Source organism: Neoarius graeffei, chromosome 28 (genome assembly GCF_027579695.1).
Source record: "Neoarius graeffei isolate fNeoGra1 chromosome 28, fNeoGra1.pri, whole genome shotgun sequence".
Lineage (NCBI taxonomy): Eukaryota > Metazoa > Chordata > Actinopteri > Siluriformes > Ariidae > Neoarius > Neoarius graeffei.
This window is the reverse complement of record NC_083596.1, coordinates 16,627,090-16,640,862: the sequence shown is the minus strand read 5'-3', so window position 1 is coordinate 16,640,862 and position 13,773 is coordinate 16,627,090. Positions and strand designations below refer to the sequence as shown.

The 13,773-nt window shown below is 43.4% G+C and overlaps 1 protein-coding gene across 4 annotated transcripts in view; it reads right to left on the bottom strand.

Moving 5' to 3' along the window:
* The window catches only part of LOC132875713 (RIMS-binding protein 2-like), a 282,162-nt gene that overhangs the window by 101,143 nt on the left and 167,246 nt on the right, over positions 1-13,773 (bottom strand). For all 4 annotated transcript variants that reach the window (XM_060912692.1, XM_060912693.1, XM_060912690.1 and 1 more), the window contains exon 6: positions 1,550-1,717. In XM_060912692.1, coding sequence (XP_060768675.1) covers positions 1,550-1,717 — 168 coding nt within the window. The remainder of the gene's footprint in view (positions 1-1,549; positions 1,718-13,773) is intronic.

Here is a 13,773-nt window from a genome sequence, read left to right as displayed (position 1 = left end):
AATTGCATACACTATGTTGTCCTGTTTGTGTCTGGGTATTCTGTCCTTAGGGTGGACCAGTTTCTGCTTCAGGGTGTTATTGGGTCTGAAATGTACCGGAATGTTGTGTTTGTAGAAGATCCTCCTGAGTTTCTCCGATAGACCAGAAATGTAGGGAATGACAATGTTCTTGCGTTTGTTCCTGTTATCATCCTTGTCAGTTATGTTCCTTTTTATGCTCTTTAGGAAAGCCCAGTTGGGATAACCGCAATTCTGAAGTGCTTTCTTGATATGATTCTGCTCCTTCTCTTTTCCCTCTAATTTACACTGCACTGAATTGTAGTGTATGCAATTCAGTGTAGTGAGAATTGCACGGATTCGTATATTGGGGAGACGAAACAACCGCTATACAGGCGCTTGGCCCAACACAGGAGAGCCAGCTCCTCAGGCCAGGACTCGGCTGTCTACATTCATCTTAACAACAAAGGACACTCATTTCAGGATTGTAACGTACGCATTTTAGCCAGAGAGGATCGTTGGTATGAGCGAGGAGTTAAAGAAGCCATTTTTGTCAACCTGGAACGGCCATCACTGAACAGAGGTGGGGGTCTAAGACATCATTTGTCAAACATCTACAAGGCGGTCTTGGACACTCTTCCCAGACGGCTGGGTGTACGCCAGGACCCAGCTGTTTTCGGTGACTCACAGGAGGACAGAGAGAGTCAGATTGACATTGATCACCCTAACGGGCAATCCTTTGATCACCCTAATGACTCGCCATTCACACCCAGCCTCCAGTGACCCACACCAACATGATGCCTCAATGACACCTTAGATGAGCTGGTCATCAGAATTCTGATTCTGGGGGGCGTCGTGGCTCAGGTGGTTAAGGCGCCATACCATGAATGAGGGCGACCCGGGTTTGATTCCGGCCTGAGGTCATTTCCCGATCCCTTCCCGTCTCTCTTTCTCCCGCTTATTTCCTGTCTCTACACTGTCCTATCCAATAAAGGTGCAAAAAGCCCAAAAAAATATCTTTAAAAAAAAAAAGAATTCTGATTCTGATCCAGGAGAGGATAAATATCTGATACTCCCTATTAGTCAGACAGAACTGAGGAAGCCTTTTGGACGAGCGGTGAAACGTTTTCAAGAATCTTCAAGCAAGTCCAGTTGCCCATTTCTACCACCCACAAAGTCAGTAGAAATCAGAAAGCATAGCCCAAGAACAATAAACAGGGATGAGGGGGCATACATGCTCTCCCACACCTGGAGCACCGTCCTGAGGGGGCAACACTGACAGCGGGAGGTGTGACCGACCTGTCAATGTTGACAGGGAGGACACACCTCCGTAACATCAGCTGATTACAAAAGCACGTCACACACCAACATCCGGGTGACCCTCTGATGAAGACGGAAGTTACACCGTCGAAACATGTCAGGTAAAGGAAAAAACCTTTACATGTCTGTAACAAAAGAAAACTAATGACTTAATAAAAACTCTACTCGAATCCAGAACCTTCTTGCTGTGAGGCAACAGCGCTAACTACTACATGCTCAACATTTCTCTCACCAGAAACTCTATACGGTCCTTTTGTGTCTGTTCTTCCTGGTGGGCGGAGCTTGCGTCCTGCTCTGGGGTTACTTGTTCTTTTGACTCCTCCTCCTCGTCTTCTTCATGGGTTTTTTCCCCCTTAACAAGGACTTCATCAACTCCAGGGTGCGGGGTTTCACATACAACCTGGGAGGAATAAAAACAACTTCAGGGGGGAAAAAAAAAGAAAAGAAAAGAAAATTCCAGAAGCAATGAAAGGCAGAAAACAAGAACACAGCAGTTTACTGGAATCAGAGTCATACTGGGAGTCATCTGATGACCAACAGCGAGGAGGGAAAAAGTCAAGGGACCTTCCCATGCTGAAGCGATTCCAGTACTGATTTTAGCACGTCATGGAGCCATGCGTTACTTTATTAGCTTTAGTTTGCTACACGAGGACATACAAGGTGGTGGCAGCTTATCTGTTGCTTATATGCAGCGTACTACTCCTATGCGAGTTTGTACTCAAACATTTTCCGCCTTATATAGCACCCTGTACTGTGATGCAGGCGATCAATTGTAGGGAAAAATATTTATAAATTATAAAAAAATTGAAAAAAAAAGTATTTTATTTGACAGAATGACACAACTATCAGTGCACGGTCAAGGTAAACGTGCATGCGCACACGGACTTCCTCTTTCTGCTTGACTGTGCGACGCGAGCGATTTCATGCACATTATTTGCATGACTGTGTCAATAAGAATGACTGTTTTTTTTTTTTAATATTACAGAAATAAACATATATCACAATGACCAAATTTCAGAGGGAACAAAATTTCACCGATTTTATGAAATCGAAAGGCCGTCTAGTTTTAAAGGGTGCGGATCAGTGCAATACACAAATCAGTGAATTAGTTGTTGCTGTAGAAATGATAACCTGTTCATGATACTGTATATACAGTGCTGTGCAAAAGTCTTAGGCACATATAAAGAAAAGCTGTCGACCAAAAACGGCTTAAAAATAATGAAATGAAATGTTTCAACATTTAAAAAAATTACTATAAACGGTAAGCAGTACGCCATAATAAATGAAAGTCGATATTTGGTGTGAAACGACCCGTTACTTAAAAAAAAAAATAGTAGTCTGAGGTACAATGAGTACAGTTTTATAAGGAAATGAGCTGTAGGAGCATACCGGTATATACTGAGCGTCTTACAGAACCAGCCACGGTTCTTCTGGACACTTTGACTGTCACACTTGCGTCTTAATTTTGCTCCAAAACCCAGCAGCCTGGCGGCACAGTGGTGTAATGGTTAGCGCTGTCGCCTCACAGCAAGAAGGTCCTGGGTTCGAGCCCTGTGGCCAGCGAGGGCCTTTCTGTGCGGAGTTTGCATGTTCTCCCCGTGTCCGCGTGGGTTTCCTCCGGGTGCTCTGGTTTCCCCCACAGTCCAAAGACATGCAGGTTAGGTTAACTGGTGACTCTAAATTGACCGTAGGTGTGAATGTGAGTGTGAATGGTTGTCTGTGTCTATGTGTCGGCCCTGTGATGACCTGGCGACTTGTCCAGGGTGTACCCCGCCTTTCGCCCGTAGTCAGCTGGGATAGGCTCCAGCTTGCCTGCGACCCTGTAGAACAGGATAAAGTGGCTAGAGATAATGAGATGAGACCCAGTAGCCTTCATTATGTTATCTTTTTTCATTTGAAAAGTGGTTTCTTATGTAATATGCTGCTCAGATACAAACATTTGTTTTTCCCGTAACCTTTAATTTTGTGCTGGAAAACGAACGTTTGGAACTCTAAAATGTTTTTGTACTGACTTGATAATGTAGAAGTCATAAAATAGAAATCTACAGCAAAGTTCGTATGGAAAAAAAATAAAAATAAAAAATAGGGGGCCGAAGACTTTTGCACAGTACTGTATATAATGGTTACAAATGTAGGATGGTTGCTTTCACAGAGAAGGTTAAAGCTGGGGAAGTATTATTTGATACTGCTTTAGCAACTCCATTTTGATCTGCTCTCTCTCTCTCTCTCTCTCTCAATGGAAACATTATTTAAGGTTAAAGCTACACTCAAGGATGGTGCGTTAACTCATCATGGGATGATTTGATAATAGAGAAGCTAAATACAACCCCGATTCCAAAAAAGTTGGGACAAAGTACAAATTGTAAATAAAAACGGAATGCAATAATTTACAAATCTCAAAAACTGATATTGTATTCACAATAGAACATAGACAACATATCGAATGTCGAAAGTGAGACATTTTGAAATTTCATGCCAAATATTGGCTCATTTGAAATTTCATGACAGCAACACATCTCAAAAAAGTTGGGATAGGGGCAATAAGAGGCTGGAAAAGTTAAAGGTACAAAAAAGGAACAGCTGGAGGACCAAATTGCAACTCATTAGGTCAATTGGCAATAGGTCATTAACATGACTGGGTATAAAAAGAGCATCTTGGAGTGGCAGCGGCTCTCAGAAGTAAAGATGGGAAGAGGATCACCAATCCCCCTAATTCTGCGCCGACAAATAGTGGAGCAATATCAGAAAGGAGTTCGACAGTGTAAAATTGCAAAGAGTTTGAAAATATCATCATCTACAGTGCATAATATCATCAAAAGATTCAGAAAATCTGGAAGAATCTCTGTGTGTAAGGGTCAAGGCCGGAAAACCATACTGGGTGCCCGTGGTCTTCGGGCCCTTAGACGGCACTGCATCACATACAGGCATGCTTCTGTATTGGAAATCACAAAATGGGCTCAGGAATATTTCCAGAGAACATTATCTGTGAACGCAATTCACCGTGCCATCCGCCGTTGCCAGCTAAAACTCTATAGTTCAAAGAAGAAGCCGTATCTAAACATGATCCAGAAGCGCAGACGTCTTCTCTGGGCCAAGGCTCATTTAAAATGGACTGTGGCAAAGTGGAAAACTGTTCTGTGGTCAGACGAATCAAAATTTGAAGTTCTTTATGGAAATCAGGGACGCCGTGTCATTCGGACTAAAGAGGAGAAGGACGACCCAAGTTGTTATCAGCGCTCAGTTCAGAAGCCTGCATCTCTGATGGTATGGGGTTGCATTAGTGCGTGTGGCATGGGCAGCTTACACATCTGGAAAGATACCATCAATGCTGAAAGGTATATCCAGGTTCTAGAGCAACATATGCTCCCATCCAGACGACGTCTCTTTCAGGGAAGACCTTGCATTTTCCAACATGACAATGCCAAACCACATACTGCATCAATTACAGCATCATGGCTGCGTAGAAGAAGGGTCCGGGTACTGAACTGGCCAGCCTGCAGTCCAGATCTTTCACCCGTAGAAAACATTTGGCCCATCATTAAAGGGAAGATGCGACAAAAAAGACCTAAGACAGTTGAGCAACTAGAATCCTACATTAGACAAGAATGGGTTAACATTCCTATCCCTAAACTTGAGCAACTTGTCTCCTCAGTCCCCAGACGTTTACAGACTGTTGTAAAGAGAAAAGGGGATGTCTCACAGTGGTAAACATGGCCTTGTCCCAACTTTTTTGAGATGTGTTGTTGTCATGAAATTTAAAATCACCTAATTTTTCTCTTTAAATGATACATTTTCTCAGTTTAAACATTTGATATGTCATCTATGTTCTATTCTGAATAAAATATGGAATTTTGAAACTTCCACATCATTGCATTCCGTTTTTATTTACAATTTGTACTTTGTCCCAACTTTTTTGGAATCGGGGTTGTACTTTAAACACACAGTTCAATCCAGTGCCTGGTCTATTTAACACATACAGTATGTAAGGGTTAAACCTTTAGGCTAGGCTAATTGTGTAGCCATGTCAGTATCTGTCCTAGCTAACACGCTGTACAGAGTAGTGCTAAGGCCGCTAGATCAGATGCAGTCGGCCTGGTTTGCCGTAAGCACATTGCAGTAATCCCTGTAGACTACCGAAACGGGTAACTGGATCACTTCTTTTAGAAGCACCTTAATGGTTTGTCTCGACTGCGGTTTCCTTTTTTAAATACATATCGATGTGCTGATACTGAGTGCTACGTGTTTGCCTGTTGCAGCGACGTGTCAATTCCTGTCACGCCTCTGTGTATAAATTCCCCTGATCTGGCTAAGCTCAAAATCTCTGTGGGTTACATAGCAGAGATTCAGACCATCACTGCTGAATTCAGCGTACTTTCCAGAGAAACAGACTTCCTGTGCACACGCGCAACCACACAAGTCACTTCGTCTGCCCTAAATCCACTTACAGAGGAACAGATAACTCAACAATAAGACTTAAGAAGACTTCATGTTTGCATGAATGTTTTTTCATGTGAAAAAACAAAAAACAAAACATGACGAGCATGCACAGAGCACACATTCTGACCTCATGCTAATACGGTACCAACTACGTATAAGACATGCAACTGACAATGCAAACCAGTGACACATGCAATACACACATACCCCCTTTTCTGTGTGCGGAGAGAAAGTTAAACCCTGAGCAAGGAGAGCTGGTCAAATCTTTAGTTTGGTCACCAGTTCGGAGTCCGAACCATCCAAAGCCCTGTCACCACTACCACTGCAGCAGCCAGGGGATTACTGGACCATACCATTCCATTGTCACAGGGGATTAAAGTACATGCAACCTGGCCTCTTTCTGCACAAGGTCTGAGTGTGTGTGTGTGTGTGTGTGTGTGTGTGTGTGTGTGTGTGTCACAGATGACCAGATTACCAGTGCTGTCATTCTCATCCAGGCTTTACAGTGACAGTAGGGACATGCTAAAGTGAAAAGTAAAGTCAGCAAATTGGGTAACACACATAATACTCTTAAACCCAAACTCGACTAGCTGGATGGAAGGATGGTGAAAGCCTCAGCGTCTTATATTCCTTCAAAGGAGGATTTTTGCGAAGTAATATTTACATGTCTATATCATCATGATACATACAGGGCAGAACTGTCCTGCTTGCAATATTTGACCTCTGTATGTAAGTCTCGTTCCATTGATGAGGCTTGGTTGGAAGGGTTAAAACGACAAATGACAAAAAGACTTACACAATGGATGCTGGAAAATGTGACCCATTTTCCAATCAAGGGCCTTTAATAAACATGAATTGCCTGTGTTCGAAACATAAGGTTGCCCCAATAGACTGGTGTTTTATACAGGGCTTTGAACCGGTTCAAGGAACGAAAACGAAAACCGGGAACTTTTTCTATTTCACATGGAACAGAAACGAAACCAGAAACTTTATTATTTTTTATGTTCCGGAACAGAAACGCTTATTAAAAATAATGGTAACCGGTTAATACTGGTTTTTATTTCGTTCCTCAAAGTTTCCGTAGTCTACAAATAAAAAAGCCATTCTTCTCCTGCGCAAGTTTCTATGACCCGCTGGGGTTCACTTCCTGTGTGACGTTCGCTGACTGAATGGAGAGAGCGGGAGGGTGGACTCCACGTGATAATAAGTGAGTAAGTGCATTACTGTCTGAGCAAAGAAGAGCCTGAACGTTGCAACCTCCCTATTGGCTGTTTGTAAAAATGTATCAGTTGTTGCCCTTCCCATGGGAATCATCGCGGGCTCAAGAGACAAGACCTGACGAGTTAGTTCGTTGGTAACAGAACAAAATGTCTGGACACAAATCGGGTTTTCAGAAAAGGAAAGAAAATAAAGGGAGGGTCGAAAATACAAAAAAGGAGGCAGAAAATGCAAAACGAGTTTTAAGGTAGGACAAATGGTTACTTTTCTGAGGCAGCCTGCCGTGGCTGCCTGCAGGCTTATTTATTATAGCCCATTTAGTTAAAATAGTTGATATAAAATGTTTATAGTTATGTGATGGTTGTCCTGATTTAGACTGGTGGGTTTTTTTTTTTGGGGGGGGGGGGGGGGGTTGCGCGATGTTGCACCCGGGTCCAGATTAGGGCAGAACCGGCCCTGGCTACATTTCAGGTGTAGTTTGTTTTATGTATGTATGTACTTGCATAGATGTGTACTTGGTCTTCCAATATGGCGCCTAACAAAATCTCGCGGCGCAGTGACGTCATGCGGTAGCCCTCTATAGGGCCTGACTAGCCTTTGGTAACACACTAAACGAATTATCTTTCATTTTTGGCACTTTTTCTGTTTGTGTAGATGGGAAGACATACTGAGAATCCAAATCGCCAACATTTGAAATAATAATTGCTTTGAATTATTTCTTGTCTTATTTAATGAAGGTTGTAATAGAATTAGCCTACATGTGGCTTAAGCCAGATGAGACAGAGACATAATTTTATAGCCATTTGTTAAACAGCTGACAGGGAATGTAATTAACCGTTCCGGGAACGAAATTTTTTTGTTCTAACCAGTTCGGGAACGTCTATTTAATGGTGGAACCCAAAACCGGAAACGTTAAAATTCCGTTTCTGTTCGGAACACACCAATAGGAAAAAACAAAGCCCTGGTTTTATATATAAGGTGTTACATTACAGGTATTTACTGTAGCATGTCTTCAGATGAAACCAGAGCGAACCCACACAGAACATGCAAACTCCACACAGGTGCTGGGTTCAAACCCAGAACCTTCTTGCTGTGAGGCAACCATGCTAACCACTACACCACCATGATGTGCTTATCCAGAGGAACATACATGACACAATGCTTCTAGAGCAGCCAGGGTTAAGGGCCTTGCTCAAGAGCAGCATTGATGAGGTCAGTGCTAGGGCTTGAACCCATGACCTTCAGATTAGTAGCCCAGAGCCTTAACCACTGAGCCACCATTGCCCCCCGAGGGCTTTTGACTGAAGGCATCTTCTAAGGATGTTTGTTTCAAATGACCTTTTAGGATAGAAACATGTGACATCAGCATACCATGTGACTAAACCAAATTGTTAGCTAGTTGGCTAACAGATGACTCACAAATCATATCAAACACATTTATTTGATGACAAGGTTGTAAGATAGTACAATGTTTATTTCTTGCTAACATTTCAAAAATCTAAGCAAAAAAAACAAGCAAAAAAAAAAAGCCCAACAATGTATATTTGTATACAAAATCACTTTTCTGTGAAGTCTGGTCTGCTATCTTCTTTTTTTCCATTCCTTGAGGGACAGGGGACAAGGGACAGGGATGAGCCGAACAGATTTATGGGTAATTAGCAGCACTGAGGATACATCAACGTTGCCTTCAACGAGGGGAAGTTTGAAGGCATCTTAGAAGACAGGAAATGGGAGTTTGATCAGTTTTGAATGGTCCTTGATGCAGTTTCAAACGGTCTTTGTTAGACATCCTCCTGAAGCAGCATTTTACCCATTTCAAACACAAACATTGTTTTATTAGTAGCTGGTTGAGCGTCTCATCTCATCTCATTATCTCATCTCATCTCATTATTTCTAGCCGCTTCATCCTGTTCTACAGGGTCGCAGGCAAGCTGGAGCCTATCCCAGCTGACTACGGGCAAAAGGCGGGGTACACCCTGGACAAGTCGCCAGGTCATCACAGGGCTGACACAGACACAGACAACCATTCACACTCACATTCACACCTACGGTCAATTTAGAGTCACCAGTTAACCTAACCTGCATGTCTTTGGACTGTGGGGGAAACCAGAGCACCCGGAGGAAACCATGCAAACTCCGCACAGAAAGGCCCTCGCTGGCCACAAGGCTCGAACCCGGACCTTCTTGCTGTGAGGTGACAGCGCTAACCACTACACCACCATGCCGCCCCGGTTGAGCATATTTTATTTTATTTTATTTCTTTACTGAAACAGTTACAAAAAAATACTGGACACTTAAATGTGCATGTGTGCATGTGTGTGTGTGTGGTTTTTTTTGTAAACTTTGTAGCCGTAAACTAAATACTATGACTGTATTGTAATGAAACACATCAAGGCCGGCGTTAATATTCACAAAATTACCATTTTATAAAAATCAGCATTTTATGGCTTGAAAATGGCTCAGAACGCCATCTATTAGTTAAAATCATCCTGAACATCGCAAGGCCGATGTTGACATAGAATCAACCATTTGGTACTTCTCTACATCATGAAATTAAAAAACAAAACAAAAAACCTTACCCTCTGATCAGTGGGCGTGACCTCCTCTTGCCCCCACCCTTGAGTGAGAGTCTGTGAAACTGCACTCATTTTCAAATATACGCTGATCGCAGGGGCGTAGCTAGGATTTTTCAAAGGGGGGGTCATACACTGACTGGCAGCCTGAGCACATGAGAACTGAGTACTAGAAACTGCGCACTAAAACTTAGCTTCGAAGCCACAAAATGCAACTTTGATGGAAAAAAAATATATAATAAATTGCTTACTTCTCTTCATGTCGAAAGAAGGAGGAAAGTTTCACTTGCTTTGACATGGCGAATTATTAACCCAAGAGGAAATACTCGGAATTTGCAACTAAAAAGACTGCAGCTATAGACCCTTTTCACGTGACGTCACGACAAACGTGGCCGCCATTTTGGACATGTACTACCAGTAGTTTACCACAGCCAACATTGATGAACGGCAGCAAAGAAATTTTTTACTTTCAGCAAGACTTCCATCATGCCACTATATTGTTGTGCACCTGGATGTAGTAACCATCAAGAAACAAGGCAAGGTTTATCATTTTATCGGATTCCGACAGAGAAGATGGATAGCGGCCATTAACAGGAAAGATTGGCAGCCCTCGGCATACCAACGCTTGTGTAGTGACCACTTTGTTGGAGGTAAGATGAATAAAATTAGCCAGAAAAGGCATTACATTGCTGTTAACATTCTGTGGCAGCGAGTGTGTAACCAAATAGGCTAAAATAACCCATTGTAATCTCTTTGTTCTTCTATAGTAGCTAGTATGTTACTGTAGCAATGTGTACGTTCAGTCATTTGGATGACTGTTAAAACCTTTCAGTCTCAAGTTTTTCCTTTACTGTATTTACTAGTTTACTGTAATTATGATCCGGCAGCTATTTACCTGTACAGGGCTTAATTTGAGGGGAGCAAGCCGGAGCGCGCTCCGGAACCTCGGACGTTGGCTCCGGCAGCCATTTACCTGTACAGGGCTTAATTTGAGGGAGAGCAAGCCGGAGCGCACTCCGGAACCTCGGACGTTGGCTCCGGCAGCCATTTACACTGGATCCGGTGTAAATAGCTGCCGGATCATAATTACAGTAAACTAGTAAATACAGTAAAGGAAAAACTTGAGACTGAAAGGTTTTAACAGTCATCCAAATGACTGAACGTAAACATTGCTACAGTAACATACTAGCTACTATGTTGTTGACATTAGCTAGTGCTAACAGCTAGCTGCTAGTACACTGCTACAACACAGACACCGATGCTAATAATACAGTTCTTCATCATTGCCTGGTAACAGCAAATTTATAACGGGCCATGTCTCAACAGACTAAGAAGTTATTTCAATGACATTTAATAACATTTTGTTTATCCTGAGGACCGAAAGTAAATGAAAATGTGAACAAACCTTAGCTGTAATAAGATGGCGACCACCGGCTCCAGGGACGACCCACTGATGTAGGCATGTTACCCAGCCTGACACAAAATATTTGTAGGCATCCAAACTCTTATACGCTTTCAGATCAATACCTGTGTATGGCGATGGGTTTTTAACGACATAGGTATACAGATCATGTGGGCCGAAGTCAGGTAAAGACGAGGGCTTCGTGTACTTCCGTACGTCAGTGAACAATCCTGGTGGAAGCAGGTAAACGTCATTCTCTAAGCCTGCTAACCTCAATTTTTGCAAATACCTCTCCCTCTGCTCGCCCTGTAAATGCCCTACGTCGCTGGATAGTGAAGGTGTTTTCTGCATCTCGCTCCTTTTTCTTTTATGTTTTTTGTTTGTCGCCTTCCTCGCATTCAAACTGATTCGAGCCAAAGTCCACTACATGTCCAAAATGGCGGTTGCGTTTACGAAGGTCACGTGACTGAAAAGGGTCTATACTGGCAGCTTGACCATGCTTTCTAGTGCGATCGTGTTGCGCTTGCGCAGAACTGGGTTTTTGCGCCCAAACCACAGGAAGTTCATACAAGGTTACAGAAATGCTAATGAGGCTGAGGTGACAATCTAGTTTTAAAAAATGTTAGAAAAATTACAGTGGGCGCTTTTCTATTCTTAGCGGCTACTGAAAAAAATGTATGGTCCGACAAAGAGGGGTCACGGGCACCCCAGGACCCCCCAGCTACGCCCCTGGATCGAGACTCATTCACAGAAGTTTGCACTGTTTCTCCACCCCACCCCCTCATCAGCAACTCCCCTCCCCTTTCTCATCCCCTTGCCTGCTTTTTAACATTTTTCAAAATTATTCAGTGGGAGGAGTTAGGCTCAGAGCTGGAAGTGATGTTACAATTTAAAGCTGTGTAATGATGTCCACGCTGTGATCTATTCAATTTACATAATTTTCACAGTGGTATGGAACGTACTGAAGGCCAAGACCTAAAACGGATGATGTCCCACTGAAAACCTATAATTGTTGAAATGGTGACGTTTTTCTGTTAGGGGACGTTTATTTTATTTTTGGAAGGAGAAGGAGTCTCCAGTGTCAATGCTTTGTCACAGGTTGACTGACTGGAGCTGTTATAATGTAAATGCTAACAAGAAGTAACTTGTTTCACATCCCACAGCATTAAATGGAACTATACACTGATTAATATTATGAAGTGTTGTTCTTTAGTTAATTGAAAAATGTAAATGTTGGTAATTTGCTGTGTTCTAAGAGGAATTTAATGCTTCAGGGCATGCTGTTATAGGAAAGTAATCAACTATGGGGTGGTAACACTGTGCATTACGCTGTCGCTCAATATTTTCCCATAACTGCACACCCGATTGTTTTTTTCTTTCTTTCCACATTTAGTGAATGGTAGCGCAGCTAGTTTCCAGACTCATAGCTTGTGGTTAACAAATGGCACTTCGCGAGCTTCTGGGGGGGAAAAAATCTCACCATAATGTACATCCATCCATCCATCCATCCATCCATCCATTATCTATAGCCGCTTATCCTGTTCTACAGGGTCGCAGGCAATTTGGAGCCTATCCTAGCTGACTATGGGCAAGAGGTGGGGTACACCCTGGACAAGTCGCCAGGTCATCACAGGGCTGACACTGATACCCCTTTTCCACCAAATCAGTTCCAGGGCTGGTTCAGGGCCAGTGCTGGTGCTGGTTCACAACTTGTTCAACTTGCGAGCCAGCTGAGAACCAGTTTGCTTTTCCATAGCTCGCGGTGCTAAGGGGAGCCACGTCATTACGTCGCTGTATACATCAGTTACGTCGCTGCGTTTGCATAAACCTTGGTGCAAACATCGAAGCAACAACAACACGAGAAGAAGAAGCAGCAGCAACAACAATAATGGATCACTTTGCGTTTGTACAGCTGCTGCTTCTCATCACTTAAAAATGTTGACCTTTCGCAGTCTTGCGATTGTTGTTGGTCTTAACAACTCCGCCCCCCTGCTGACATAAGCGGTTCTTTCCTCTGGCCCAGCAAAGAGTTGGTGCTAGCCTGGAACCGTTTTTTTTCTGGCCCAGAGCCAGTTCTTTGTTCAGTGGAAACAGAAAACCCGGTTCCAAACTAAACACTGGCCCCGAACCAGCCCTGGAACTGCTTTGGTGGAAAAGGGGCAATAGAGACAGACAACCATTCACACTCACATTCACACCTACGGTCAATTTAGAGCTACCAATTAGCCGAACCTGCATGTCTTTGGACTGTGGGGGAAACCGGAGCACCCATAGGAAACCCACGCAGACACGGGGAGAACATGCAAACTCCGCACAGAAAGGCCCCCGTCAGCCACTGGGCTCGAACCCAGGACCTTCTTGCTGTGAGGTGACAGTGCTAACCACTACACCACCGTGCCGCCCCATAATGTACAGTACTGTGCAAAAATCTTAGGCATATGTAAAGAAAGAATTTTTTTGTCGACCAAAAATGGCTTAAAAATAATGAAATAAAATCTTCTCATCATCTCTAGCCGCTTTATCCTGTTCTACAGGGTCGCAGGCAAGCTGGAGCCTATCCCAACTGACTACGGGCGAAAGGCGGGGTACACCCTGGACAAGTTGCCAGATCATCACAGGGCTGACACATAGACGCAGACAACCATTCACACTCACATTCACACCTACGGTCAATTTAGAGTCACCAGTTAGCCTAACCTGCATGTCTTTGGACTGTGGGGGAAACCGGAGCACCCGGAGGAAACCCACGCGGACACGGGGAGAACATGCAAACTCCGCACAGAAAGGCCCTCGCCGGCCACGGGGCTCGAACCCGGACCTTCTTGC